General features: G+C 46.4%; 1 protein-coding gene across 3 annotated transcripts in view; it reads left to right on the plus strand.

The window, feature by feature from the left end:
• The window catches only part of mical3a (microtubule associated monooxygenase, calponin and LIM domain containing 3a), a 58,345-nt gene that overhangs the window by 33,795 nt on the left and 9,762 nt on the right, over window positions 1-14,788 (plus strand). The window contains exons 28-40 of one of the 3 annotated variants that reach the window (XM_068602782.1): window positions 1,938-2,133; window positions 2,761-3,035; window positions 3,357-3,449; window positions 4,130-4,291; window positions 4,818-4,880; window positions 6,081-6,155; window positions 6,289-6,402; window positions 6,495-6,574; window positions 6,658-8,755; window positions 8,869-8,963; window positions 10,620-10,670; window positions 11,460-11,567; window positions 13,760-13,853. In XM_068602782.1, coding sequence (XP_068458883.1) covers window positions 1,938-2,133; window positions 2,761-3,035; window positions 3,357-3,449; window positions 4,130-4,291; window positions 4,818-4,880; window positions 6,081-6,155; window positions 6,289-6,402; window positions 6,495-6,574; window positions 6,658-8,755; window positions 8,869-8,963; window positions 10,620-10,670; window positions 11,460-11,567; window positions 13,760-13,853 — 3,504 coding nt within the window. The remainder of the gene's footprint in view (window positions 1-1,937; window positions 2,134-2,760; window positions 3,036-3,356; window positions 3,450-4,129; window positions 4,292-4,817; window positions 4,881-6,080; window positions 6,156-6,288; window positions 6,403-6,494; window positions 6,575-6,657; window positions 8,756-8,868; window positions 8,964-10,619; window positions 10,671-11,459; window positions 11,568-13,759; window positions 13,854-14,788) is intronic. The other 2 variants (XM_068602780.1, XM_068602781.1) reach the window with 2 other exon arrangements.

Genomic DNA, 14,788 nt, shown 5'->3' on the forward strand with positions numbered 1-14,788 from the left:
CCGTTCACACTCACACATTGCAATACATTCCTGTAATCCAAGGTAATTACATCGACATGTTTTTTGCCTGCTGGTGTTTTAATGAAGAGCCAAGCTCGATTCTGTTGTGATTGTAACCTCTAGTGGCCTGTGACTGCTTCCTTTTAGCTCTACCTTCCTCCCGTGTGATCTGTTTCTTTTAGAGCCTGCTTTGTGATGTCTTTCTTTCTCTGTTTTGCACCTACAATATCCCTTTTTTTTTTTACTAAAACTCACCGTACTGTGATGAAGTGCCTGTATCAGTGCTTTAGTGAGCTTTACCTTTCCCCCTCCTATCAGAGCAGCTTAAAACTGAGAGCTTCTCCTAGTGCTTGAATTGGTGCCTGTGATTGGTTCTCTTGTGATTTCCACTCCTTCCTGGCTGCCCTGTCCTCCTGCATCCCTCGGCCTCTCACCCTCAACCTAAGACCTTCTTGAGTTTGCTTAATATAGTGCCTCTTAGCTACGTTAACTGGATTGCATATTATTGTTAAGTATAACCAAGAAAACTAGAAAGAGCTGAACAGAACAGGTTGGTACCAGAAGAATACTCGTATGCATTAAAATATGTGATGTGTAGGCCTGCTGCGTTGTGTGGCAAGTGTAGTATTATAAATATAAATTGTGTACTAATACTATATAAAGATGCAACATTCATTTTGAATGGTAACACGATTGAAGAATTACTTTCATTATTAACGATAGGCGTCATGGAATAACAGTGTTACGATAAGAAAGATGAGACTCATCATAAATCATGCCATAAGTTTATCCTCTAGACTACGTAGTAATATGCATTTAGCAACAATTATTTTCCAGTATTCCCAATATTCTACTAATTCCCTTAATAGGGTTAATGATATTTATTATTTTTTTATTTTTAAGCCAGATATTGAATATGTTGGAAAATATCTATATGTATAATATTAAATATATGAAAACAAAAGGTGCATAAAGCATTGGTAAGTCAGGTTTGGTTTTAGTGGTTTTAGTGGAAAGGTTACCCATAACAGTGAGATTAATAGAGAAGTTCTCTTCACAGCTGTTTTCCAGAATGCTGTCGGATTTGGAAGTAAAATAAATAAATAAATAAAATTGCAGCTGTTTGACCACATTCTGTGTGTTTACAGAATGACATGTGCTCCAGAGACAAATATCACACACATGTATTATCACACCTATCCTTTTTCAAGTGGGATTAACATGGGGTCAGAGCCCTTAATCTCTTTTGAAGTGGAGGGACCAAACGGTTAGTATAATGTGGAGGATACTTATTATGATCCATTTCATTCATAATAAGTGATATCCAAGTAAATTCAAAAGACAAATTTAGGCAAATGCAGTTTTAAGGTTTGCTTCTCAGGATGGGAAAAAGGCAAGGCATCGACAACTGTAGTATGAGAGAATAATTTTAGAATGTCAAACTTATGTGTGTTTGTTGATAATATTTGCTGTAGGAATATAATCTAATGCAATAAATTCAGTTCTAGATCTTCATTTGGTGTGTCCTTGTCAGTTTGTTCTTAAATACCAAGTTGCATTGGTTTAGTGGGAGTAAAGGGGGAAAAGTCATGTGTGTGAATATGCACTAGTTGCATTGTTGGCGGTGTGATGGATTTGATGCTACGAGGCCGTTATGTTCACATAGTCACAGCAGGTTTTTTTGTTTTTTTTTCACAAAAAGTATCCCAGTGGATCTGCGTGTGTCCAGTTCTTGTGCACTGACGGATACTTAGCTCCAACGTGGCCTTTTCAGTCAGCCCTGCTCGGCTGCTCGTCCCTCTACCGTTGCACCTGTATGATTCTCAGTTGCCTCTTTTGTGCTCTCTTCCCTCCGCCCCGCCTGGTGCCCCCCCCCCCGCCCTCCCCACACACGATGTCACCGTTTCACCTCCACCCTACGCTCGATCCGTCGACAGTACCGGTGGCCAACGGACTGCAGGAGCCCAGCCTCGCGAAACGTCTGCGGGGAACTCCAGAGCGCATCGAGCTGGAGAACTACCGCCTGTCCCTGCAGAGGGAGGAGGAGCTAGAGGAGGTGCCCGAGGAGACGCTGGCCGAACACAACCTCAGCAGTGTGCTGGACAAGGCCGCCGACGCCGACCAGGGCTCCAGGTGAGAGCACGAAAACCACAGAGTTGTGCACTTTTCTTACTTTTTATTTTGTTGAGATTTTCTAATTTGCACACATTTGTATAGTGATTTGTTGCAGCTGATCCTTTGATGGGTAGTTTTTCTATTCAAAGTCATTATTCCTGCATTTCCTTAAGTGAGCTGTCCAGTTGAGGGACACACTCACATTCAGTGACATAAATAACAAACCATTTTCACTATGAATTAATCTACTGATCATGTTATTAATCAATGTATTAATTATTATGTCTGTCGCATGTAAGTAATGAAGTATTAAGTGCCGAAATGAAAGAAATGAAAGTCACGTTGGGCTGTTTGTGATTTCTTTTAACTGACATTTTACAGGTTAAGAGTTTAATCAATCAATACAAATAAAAATCAATACTGAAATAATTCTTAGTTATGTCCCCGTAGTACTTTTTGGCTTAAGCGCCCAAAGAGTTGGCAGGTGAACTTTGCACAAATACAAATTGCTAAAGTCAGCCTGAAAGCAAAATACTATAAACAAGGAGCTGAAGTCCGTTCCTTCACTGACCCTGCAGTTCGTCTGTTCTTTCCCGCCCACTTGTTCTCACACTTTACCGGGATTCCTCCTCTGTTTTCTAACAGTAGCTCGGAGTCCGACATGGAGGAGGAGGACGAGCAGGAGGATCAGGATCTGGAGGAGGGCGAGCGGCAGCCGCTCAGCCCTTCCGACCTCGGCGGCGTTCCCTGGAGGGAGGCGGTGGAGATCCACGCCAAACTGAGAGGCGACGAGGACGAGGGGGGCGCGCCGGCCGACGCGGTCAGCAGAGACGGGGAGGTAGACGAAGACGATGAAGAGTATGAGGATGAAGATGAGGACGAAGAGGAGGAGGAGGATGATGATGATGAGTCGAGCGATGGTAAATTAGTTTTTTCACTCTTGGCGTGTGATTACAAGATGTGTTTTTTTTTTTTCTGTGAAGATTGTAAATGTAGTTTGTTGTCTTTGGTGTCTGTTAACACCTTGTCTGCACTTCAAAATCCCAAATCTGTTTCATGTGAAGTGTCAATGTCTCAAACATTCTTCTCCTCATCCGCTCTGATTTCCTCCTTTTCCGTCCCCTCCTCTTCATGACCCCCCCCCCATCCCTTTTGTCTACTGTGTTTGTGTGCGTGCATGAATGTGTGTATCTGTGTTTTGTTGTTGTTGTTGTTGGGCCTCTGTCTCCCCCTGCTGGCAGAGGGGGACTACTGCCCGTGGGATAAAGAGCTCCAGTCAGGCCTTTGGCTGGAGAAGCACCTCACAGATGAAGACGATGTTGGTACATTTAAAGGTAGCAGCAAAACGGCCTGTGGATGCGTTTGCGGTGTCTCTGAGCGTGAAATATAATCCTGGCTGGTTTGGGTTTCCTTTTTCAAGGATTTCTTCAATAAGTGTGTGGCTTTTACTTTTTGGTTGTCTTTGTTTTTCGCTTTGTTGTTCGCCGTTGTGTTTTAGCGGATATTTTGTGTCGACGGTGCGTTTTTCTTTCAAAGACTTGCTGTGAGCCATTTTAACCGGCCATTAACCTGTTTTACTACCCCAGTTTTTGTGTATGGCTTAAATACACTAATCTGGGAGAGTCCTGTGTTCCCCCTGAAGGCGCTGCAGCTATGTTTTGCCATTGAGTTGCAGAATTGTCGTTTACAACACGTGGATATTATTTTTTTTCCTTTTTAACCTTAAATCTACATTCATGTTTTTTATTTATTTGTTTGCAGTCTCGTGCATGCAGCCTCCCTCTACTTGGCCACCGATGATTTACTTTAGTGCCACTGAATTCTAACTGTCTCACTTCCTTTTCTCTTTCCTTTTTTTGTCATCTCTCTGTCATCTACTACTGCCTTTTTCGGCACTACCACCTCTATCTCTCTTTATCTGCCTTTCACTTCTTGGATCTCACACACACACACACACACACACACACACACACACACACACACACTCCACCGTATGCCGTCACCCTCCTTTTAGCCAGGAACCTACAGATCCAACAAGTCCTGCAGCCTGTGGATCCACAGGCCCTTCCAGGTTTGGTGAGAGCACGCCCGGACTCTGAGGGAGACCAGGAGGGCCAGCTGCTCTCAGCCTCCCAACTGTCCCAACCCTCTGAGCTCACGCAGCCCTCCTCCACAGGTAACCCGCCCAGAGGAGCCGGACGCCCGGCCATGTTTGGCCGGGCGTCAAACATGGTTCTTCGCCCGGCCTGCACTTCTTTGGCCGGGCGAAGAAGTGCAGGGCTCTAGGCCTCGCAGGGTTGCGGTTCAGGGCGTGTCATCTCACCGGTGTGGCTGCTGCTGTTCTGTTTCGTCCGTCCGTGTCTGCGACAGGAGGAGCCGCCTCCCCCGACTAACTTACCTGTTGTTCATAATCACCTCTGATTTTGTACATTTTTGTCACCTTTTTTTTTGTGTGTTTTTTTCTTTGGACTGTCTTATTTTGTGTTCAATCTTTTCATTTGTCGCTGGGAGTCACTGCGGTGAGCGTGATGTTTTAACCAGATCCCAGTGCTCCCCGTAACCCCCTTGTCAGTTCCCCTTTGATTTTGTTCCGCTTTGTTCTTTTGTGTTCTGCTATGTTCTTTCCCATGTGTCTAATTACTTTACTGTTATTTCCCTGCCATCTATCCCTCGTTGTTTCGTATCCTCTGGTTTGAACGTAGCCCCCGCCCACACATCCGTCCGACACGAGGCAGTGAGAGTCTGGTTGGAGTCCATGTCTGGAGGTAGCACAGATCTTATGAGGGATCACGGCATCCCGTCTTAGACTCGCTCTCTATCTGTCCGGCCTTTTTCCTGGAGCATGCAGAGAACACGCTCCGATGCCAGCAAACTCACAAAAGCTTGCATGCTGCAAGGCTGCCGCTCTCAAGAGTTCTGCACTCTGTGGGTCTCATTTCACTTCCCCCCACCCTCCCGTCCTGTAGCCATCCAACTTCCAACAATATGTATTTTCTCTTTACTCGCATGGCATTACTGTAATGAAATGTACTCCAGAGACAGATAAGCCATCAAGGCTTGAAAACACTTAACACCACAGTGTTTCTCACGCTGATGGGTAATGTGTGAAGTATTTCATGCCATTACTGTTCTCTATATTTTTTTGACTAACCCGTAAATGGCACTTGTACTCGCACAAAGTTTTGATATCGAGGCTTTTGAGGTATTATATCATTTTTTTGAATAGCTTTTCTGAATTTAATGAGAGTCCTCCACACATTTTTGGATTCATAGGCAGCGCTTGTGTTCCAGGTTAAAAGCTTAGTGACGATCTCATTGTGTTAAACACGAGATGTTCGTCCAGGATTTTGTCTACTGGGAGAGTTAATGTTGTAATATTATTCTAAAACTGAATAGATTGGTTTCACCTTTTGTTGGAAACACAGTCTCTCCCATCACATTTTGTTTAAATGAGGGATTATTGCTCTTCACTTAGCCAATGTCATTAACCTTTTGCTTTTGCTTGGTTTAAATGTCATCCATTTGCACATTTTGAGGATGGATCGCTGCATGCATCTCGTACTAATGCTGCTCCGAGCCAAAACCATTTATTTATTGACTGATTTATAGCATTTCATTTGTACGCAAAACTAATGTATGATTCTCTCGCCGGAGATCTTTCCTTCAAGCTGCCTTCAGAAAAAAAAACACAACAGCTTTTGGTTTCGAGGCCTTTTCATCTTTTTTTTTTTCTTTCAGTCTTTAATTCTTTCCTGTAACTCGGCTCCACTCTTGGAAACTGGTTTTGACAGATTTCTTTTTCCAAGCAATCTTTGAACTCTGGTGCTCTTCTTTTAAAGATTTTTGCCTAAAGGAAGAATTTTTTTCGAAAAGACGGTTAGGAAGCGGGAAAAGGTTCCTGCTGTGTTGTTGTCTGAAGAGAGTGTGCCACCTAGCTAAGTCTTTCCATTTCATTGTCACGTCAGAGCCCTGTGAGGGTGGAGATTTGGAAGCAGAAGCTGACGGTCCAGATATTGAGCCCGGCACGGAGATGGATCAGGGTGAGCGGTCACAATCCTCCGTTCAATCGCGTCCTTTTTGGTTCACAGAGAACTCTGCTCGATTATGATAAATGTCAAATACGAACAATATAAAGCTGTGTAACAATTGTATATGTCATCGTGTGAATTCTAGATGAAATCCCTTCGGATGCAGAAGCCGAGGCTCGTTTGCACCAGTCGGAGCCGGCTGAAGTGTGTCCCGAGGAGCACAGGGAACCAGAAAGTCTGAAAACGGCCTCCAGTATCGGTACACGTCCCTAATAATTCATCCAACTTCGTCACTCAGAAATAAGTTGTACATGAATGTAAAGAAGGCATTTTCGTGATTGTTCCGTTCAGAGCCGTCCGGTGTCGGCCCCGTGCAGAAAGACGATGTTGTTCTTTCCCCACTCAACGTATCTCCAGAGCCCCAACCACAGGTGAGATAGATCCACACCTCAAGTTGAAGGGATGTGACGTCAGTTTGGACTGAATCCTGAATCTCCTTCGTTTCTTTTTCCAGATAACGCCGCTGAAGTCTCCTGGCACGCGCTTCTTCCCAGAACCGTTCATACCCGAGGAAAGGAAGACTGAGGGGTCAACTCCTTCTCCTTCTTCAGCCGCCAGGAGTCCACTGTTCCCTCCACCTGCTCCAGTCCACGATCCGTCCTCTGTCCCTTCTCCTACACTTACTGCTGCTGCTGCTGCTGATGCTGCCGCCTCCCCCGTCACTGTCCCTGCCTCATCTCCCCTAAGTTCCCTCTCCAAATCACCCGTCAGCTCTCCAGCCATCGAGTCACCTGTCATATCACCTGTCGGATCACCCGTCAGATCCTCAGTCAAGTCATCTGCTGGCTCCCCAATCTGCTCTCAGCCCACCCCCCTACCAGAGACTTGCACACCTAAATCTCCTGTCTACCCGCACCGCTCTATTTGCCCTCTCACGGGCAACCCCCTCTCGCCCATCTGTGCGCAGCCGTTGCCGTGCCAGGAGCCCTCGTCGCCCCTCACCTCGGACTCTCCCGTCAGAAATCAGCCGATCCCCGGCGTCACTTCGACGCCCGTGCCCAAAGCGGACACGGGCACGCCCGAACCCTCCACGTCCATCGACTCCTCGACGGAGGAGACTCCGTCGAAAAAGACGGATATCATTGAGGAGTTTTGGTTGAAGAGTGCCGAGATCAGGAAGAGCCTCGGCCTGACTCCTTTGGACCGCAGCAGTAAAATCTTGGAGAAGAGTGTTGTCACTGCTCCGTCGCAGGACTCCACCCCCGTCAAGCCTCAGTCTCCAGACGTGCCGGAGGAACTGAAGCCCGCCTTTACCGGCCGAGCTGTCATTCGCAGACTCAACATCACTCTTGAAGGTCAGGTCATCACCCCGGTGGCTCCCGCGGAGACCAAGAGCAACGGCTCCGATCGGAGGGACCTCAGCAGCAGCTCTGGTTTGGGGCTCAATGGGAGCGCCGCCACGAGCCAGACTGCAAACAGCGACGGCTACAACACGTCCGACTCCATCATGCTCACGCCGCCCTCCAGCCCGCCGCCGCCTGTGCCTGCCAATCAGTCCCCAGCCGTGTTCAGGCAGCAGAGACATCAGGTGTCCTGGAGCAACGGAACAGATCGGCCTCCACCCGGCCGTGCCAAAGAGCCAACAAAAGCCAAGAGTCCCGTTCCCGCACCGAGGACCCAACTGAGCCCCGTGTCCGCACCCAAACCCGCGCCCAGGAAGGTCTCCCCTCCTCAGGCGGATCCGGAACCAGCTCCAGCGGTCGTCATGAGGGAGAAGAAGAAGCCCCGGCCGCAGGAGGCCAGGAAGTCGTTCGTGGAGACGGTGGAGGAGATTCCGTTCGCTGACGACGTGGAGGAGTCCTGCGACGAGCGGACGCCAGAAAGGAGCATGAACAGGTACTACACTCCGCCCGCCAGCAAGCCCAGCAGGGAGAGGCCTCCCCTGCATCTGGCTCTAGCGATGGAAAACGGCAAACCCAATATCCCTGGCCACCAAGCCCTCAAGAACCAGAGGGCAACTCAATTCTCCCCGGAGGCCAAGGAGATCGCAGAAGAGAGAATGAAGGCCAGAGAGAAGTCCGTTAAGAGCCCGGCTTTGAAAGACGCCATGGCCAAGCATATCAATAAAATGAAAGAGTCCGACATCGACAAGGGTGCCTTACCTAAAGTGGCCTGGAGTGTAACGCAAGATGTGGCTGCGAAAATGAAAAAGTCAGCCGGATCCCCAAAGACATCAGCCGTGAAAGCGCTGGAGTCGAAGAAGGCCGAGACTTTACCCGAGCGCTTCTTCAGCAGCAACAAGAGCCTGGACAGCTCCGTGGCTTCGTCAGACGGCTCCTCGGCGGGTAAGAGCAAGAAACGGAGTTCCCTCTTCTCGCCGCGCAAGAATAAGAAGGAGAAAAAAGCCAAGAACGACAGCAGCCGGCTCTCCGGCACGGACGAGACGCCGCCCAAACACAAGTCCCTGTGGAAGGCGGTCTTCTCGGGGTACAAGAAGGACAAAAAGAAGAAGGAAGATAAGTCTTGTCCGAGCACGCCGTCCTCCAGCTCCACCACTCAGGACTCTGGGAAGAAGAAAGGTTCGCCGCTCGGGAGATCATCAGATAAGAAAGGTGATCCAGAGCACTTTTTGAATGTGATACTTCTTTGTAGTTTTTCTCGAAAGAAAAGGAAATAAGATAAAAACTTCTTCTTTTTTTGTGTGTGGTGTTGTTGCTTGTTGCAGAATTGAAGTCGCGCAGGAACTTGAGCTTCTCTGAGGACTCGGACCTGTCCTGTGATGACGTTCTGGAGAGGTCCTCCCAGAAGTCAAAGGCAGATGTGAGTAATAACAGACGCGGTGAAACATGTCGCGGCGTCAGCGCCGGGCATCGGGACGCGCACAGCCTCGCCAAGCCAGCCTCAGTTCATTTTCGCGAGGACATTTCAGTCTGTAAAACATCTGCTGACAATCAGCGGAGACCAGCTGCTCAGAGCCAGTCAGCAGACTCCAGGCAGCGGCCTGAGTGAGGACGTGATTCACCACCGCCTCTCGACAATTCTGAGCAATTTGCTGAACGCTCTGGTTGTCGTTGTTGTAGATATCCGGACCTTAGTGACTGAAATGACAATGTGTGGCTTAGCGAGGATAGACGGCACATCTATTGCATCCTTTCCTGTTTGACTTTCTTTGAAAAGCGTTTTCTCTTTCAATGATCTCTTCCCCCTGCCAGCAGCTCTTGGACATCTTTGACCTGGTATCAGACATACAGAAGGAAGCGATTAAGGAGGAGAAACTGGAGAAGGAGAGAAGGAGGGAGTTAAAGGAGAGAAAGAGGGTGACTGAGAGTCATAATAAAAGAGAGCGGGAAAAAGAGGTTGATCGTGAAAAGGAGAAAGGCAATGAGGAGGTATTGTGCACAAAGCGGTTAAATGATTTAGAATTTCAGCTCAACATAATTTTGTGAGGAGGCAAATATGTATAGTTTGTTTTTAAATGTTAAGTACACAAAGCTTGCATCTGGCTTCAAAACAGACCTCAAATGAGTCTGCAGTACTTTACACATACCTTTTATTTGTTAAGTAGTGTTTAAACTCTTGCCCCCAGGTAATCTCAGAACAAAAGATGATATAAAACACAGCAGCTCAACAGGAAATGTTCACATCATCATTATAGCAAAATTACGAAACAAGGGAATTATTCAAAAGACTGGATTCATTCGATATGCAGATGGCATATTAGGACTATGCACAAAAAATCATTGCAGAATATCCACAATTATATCCTACGAGTTCTTTTATTTCAATCCATTTGCATGTATTATGTTCGACTGAAATTCAAAATGATTGTTTCCACTGCTGCTCTGTGTGTGTGTGTGTGTGTGTGTGTGTGTGTGTGAGTGTGTGCGTGCGTGTCTGGTGGTTTAGACGAGTATAGTCGAGTTAAGGGCCCGAGGCATGAATTCATCAACCATTCTAAACGCATAAAAAAAATTTAAAAAATCACATTTTTACTTTTCTTCATTTGTACTATCCATATGAAGAATTGACATTTAGTTATTTGTCAATAACGTTGATCAGAATTTGGACCTTTACACAGCTCCACTAACAGGGTGTCAATGCTGCATCATGCCTGCCAGGCCGGGTGTAATTCAGTCAGCGCCCACAGGAATCCAGTAGGCGAGTCTCTCGTGACTGTTGTGGTGTTCGTGGTTCATAGATCAGTGAGCGTATTAGATGTACTGTTGAGATATTATTGTCGACGGAAAACAACAGACCTGTCTTCCTGCTTTATGGTAAAAAATCGTTGGTGTTGGAATCTGAAAAATCAGTTTTCTTACAAAATGTTTTGTTTGTCATTAACATTGCCTGTTTTGATTGTACCAGCTAAATAATTCAATGTGTTTTGTTTGTTTTTAATTTGACCAATTTAACATAATCATTAACCCATTTTTAATCCTCATCGTTTCCTCCCTTTTTTGTTTTGTCTTCCCCAAGTCTGTTTATGTCCCTCACGCACTGGCGTTCAAGAGATCGTACGCCACAAAGGTAGTATTACATATGTTGCCGTTGATAACCCCGCCCTCCCCCGGCGCATGTGTCGGTTTCCTGTCGTAACGCCTCATGTGCATCTGGCCTATAACTAACCGTCCTCTCTGTATGCATGTGGCAGTCGGACCACTCGCTCACCGCTGGACATCCACTCTGTTAAAACACCGCTTTCCCAAAAAGCGCTCCCTTTTTTTTTCCTCCTGGTCGCAGTGGTACCTCTTTAATCTCTTGATATCAGGGGCTGTTCCTCTCCGACTGGTGTGATATTAACCTGCCTATCTGTCACTGCGCCGTCTGTTTTTACTCCAGTCTGGATGCAGGAATAACTTTTGACGGTTCCCTCCGATGCTGTCCTCTCTTTTCTCTCTATTCATGCCGTCTTTTTATGGCCTCACAAGTCAGCTACTGGCTTGTTCACGCACTGTATCGCCTATTATTCCAGAAGATTTCATAACGTGAACGATTAGAAGTGTGAAAGCTGCAGTGAAGCTGATGTAAATGTGCCACACTCGATTGTTATATGTTTCCATACCTTTTTTAAAATATGCAATTAGTAGGACTAGAAAAGCCTGTAGAGAATGTGTAGTGTGTAGATAGACACTGTGGAGCGAAGTATTAAAACGTTATTGTGCTAGTCCTCAAGATGTAATCAGAGTTTCCCCCTCCTCTCTTGTTCAGTGTTTCCTGAAGGGCCAGGGCCCCATGCGGCCAACTCCACATATCAGCAGCTTGTGAGCGAGACCTCTCTGACTCCATGTTTTTTGTTTTGCTTCATTGTTCCACCAGAAAACCTACACAGAGGAAGAGCTCAATGCCAAGCTGACACGGAAGGTCCAGAAAGCTGCTCGACGGCAAGCCAAGCAGGAGGAACTCAAGAGGCTGCACCGAGCCCAGGTAACCCCCCCCCCCCCCCCCCCCACACACACACACACTTTTGGGGACTTTTCCTCCGTCACCGCTGTGAGGTCGACCTCCGTCAGGGAAATGTCTCGGCACGTTATCGAAGGGATTGACGTCCGCGCTCTCCTCTGGATGAATACCACATTTGGTGATCCTCTAACTCAGTTGTTCTCAACCTTTTTTTCAGTGATGTAGCCCCATGTGAAATATGTTTTCAGCCAAGTGGCCCCTAACCAGCACAAAGCATTTTTGGTTGAGAAAAAGATGTAATACACAGCGCTGTGCCATCAGTGTCTGATTCAATACAGAATATATTCAATTCAGTTCATGATTTAACTGTGCTTTTGTTATTCGGTGCCGGCTAAAAAGACAAAGTGAAGATGGCCAACAGTAAACCTGAACGTTCACGTTGTCACTGCGAGGTGTGAGCGTGCTGACGGGAGCTCAGCGTCTCGCTGGCTGCGGGTCCTCTGATGCCATGTTGAAAGTAGGCTTGATGCAGTCTCCTGGGTCGGTTTACCCGTGGCGTTTGTGTGCCGACTAGCCCCCGTCCAACTGTTTCACCAAACCATTATTTATGTAATTTGTGTCAAACGATTTAAAACTGGGTTAAGTTAATGGACGTAGTTTTAGTGGCGTGCTGGGAATAGGCTGTAAAACGTTGTTGTTTTTTTCATGTGCCATATGGTCACACTTATGTGACTCAACCAGGGTTGGAAATTAACATTTTTTTTGTCCAACTGGCTCTGTGTCTGGTGGCTTTCCAAATCCAGCAGCCACTCAATAGATTACAAATGTTTCTTTGGCTGGTGGGTGATGCAGCCACTTGCGTGTTGTACCAGCATCTGGTTGGTGGCGGGTGCTCACTACCAACGCTGTCTTGGATTGTGGCCAAATTCATACTTTGGTGCGAAGGTTTCTCTACCATTGATGTTCAAACTCTGCAGTCAGGCTTCCAGTCCACTGACGCAGCACTAAGCTACAGCTGAAGTCTCTGCTCCCGGAGCTGTGGGTAGCTGGCCTAAATCCTGCTTCCTTTTAGTGGCTATTTGCAGAACGCCAAGCACGCGACCTGTTTAGCTCCCCTTGCAGCGTGGCACTGATAAAGTTCAGCACTGCCGGAGGAAGTTGGAGTCTGGGTGCGGAGAAATAACCTTTTCTATTAAGTTTCTCATTTTGTACATCTCTCATTCTGCACCCCCGTGTGTCACTTTTACCCGTCGAACCATTCAATCATTTATCAAGCCATGCTTGGTTGTAACGATGAATTATATTCAGTTTGGACATCTCCCGTTCTCCTCCGTACATCACTGTGCCCACATCGATCCACTCAATCATTTATCAAGTCAAATATGTTCACCTTAAATATCATTCACCAAGTCCCATGGACACGCAATGTAATTCTCTTTGTCACCGAAAGGGGCGTGGAGCTGGTTTTGAACTAGTTTGAACAATTTTTACACTCAAAGACATCATCTGTTGCCCACAGAGTTGTTCGTGTCAGATAACAGCCAAAAGCATTGAGTTCATGCAATAATTCACCATTTTAGTTCCTGAAGTATAATGGAAAAATTAAACATGAAAGATTCTCGATACAATGGCTGAGCTTCTACGTACGAAACGTAAATATGTCCTTAAGATTGAGACTGGTTCACCTTTTTCTCACAGCATTAGTAGCTTAGAAGTAGGTTTAAAACCTTTTTATAGGGCACGCCTTGAAATACTTTGTGAGGAAAATGACCATATGTGGCTACTTACACGTAAAGGGCTCCGTAGAAGTGGTGGTAGTGGACACGAGATCATCTGCATGCCCCTCCCGGACGTCCTAAGAGGCTGCATCCCCTCCATTTACTGCCAATTACGTGGTGTGGGCCAAATAAGTACGAACTATGAAATGTCAATCAATTCCTGGTCAAATCTGTGAAATATGTGCAACAGGCTGATGTGCTCGTAGACTCTAATTAGCCGTGCTTCTCGGTTTGTTTATTTTTAATGAGGGTAAAGCGCTGCATTAGTAAACTGTTAAAAGGTAGCCTCTGCAGCCGCCTCCCCGAGAAACTCGTGGCACACGTAACTAGTGGCAGACGTGTGGGTCAGATAACGCTGCCGTGCGAGCCAGATAACGCTGATTGTTTGCAATGTGCTGTGTGTCCACGCGTCTCATTCACGCTCTCTCGTTCGTTCAGATCATCCAGAGGCAGCTGGAGCAGGTGGAGGAGAAGCAGAGGCAGCTGGAGGAGAGGGGCGTCGCTGTGGAGAAGGCCTTGAGAGGAGAAGCAGGTAACTAACAAAGCATCACGGCCTACACCTGCTCTGCATGGGAGCGGCCTCCCCATAACTTCTGTAACGATTTGATGACCATGAAAAATGTTTTTTTATTGAAAATTACCTTTCCTTTTTAAACCTTCGTTAATTATTTTGAAGTCAATCCCATGCTGCGTGCTGTGCCAGCAGTGCTACTGCAGCTGGACACGTCACCTCCGTTTAGTGAGCCGAAGGGTGTCGTTTCATAACGCAAAGACCAATTTTCATATTAGGATTTTACAAGTGATTTACTGTATGTGTGGCAATTAAATCTTGTTTTTGTGTCAGCGCTGGCTCCGTGAGACCGTGTTTAACTTGGCACGATACGAGTTCAGCCTTTTCTAGAGCTCCAAAGGGAATAATAATAATATCGATGATGTAACCGAGAAACTGCATTAACTCAGAAAAGCTGTCCCTCCGCGATCATTTGATATCACAAGTCTGCGTTTACAATTTCTTCGGCCGCACTGAAGCAGATATTGCAGCACGTAGATTTGTGCGGAGCAGAAAGACATTTGTTTCTACAAAGTAATAAGCCTAAATTAGTCCGGACAAGGAACTATTGCAGACAATATATATCTGAGGTGAAGGATGCATTATGCATCAGAGGCTGCACAGTTCATGATTTGGTACAGTTTTCTAAGAGTACTGAATAGTGCTCAGGAGCAATAACATAATTTACTTTGTCAGTTTTGTATGCGAGAAAAGCACTAAGGTTTTCCTTTATAGCACCGACAGTGTATTCCATCCTAATTTACTTCATGATGATGTTATAAAAGCTTCCATCATGCAAATGCAGCGTGCAACATGAGCATTTCTTTAAATTCGGCCAATTTCCCCCCCCAAACCAATGGAAAAGTAAAGAGTTACAGCTCTTTACTTTTCCATCAGCTGTGTCTCAAGCCAATTGT

The sequence above is a fragment of the Clinocottus analis genome, unplaced genomic scaffold (assembly GCF_023055335.1).
Source record: "Clinocottus analis isolate CAN_PGR_092001 unplaced genomic scaffold, fCliAna1.0.p SCAF_6, whole genome shotgun sequence".
Classification (NCBI taxonomy): Eukaryota; Metazoa; Chordata; class Actinopteri; order Perciformes; family Cottidae; genus Clinocottus; species Clinocottus analis.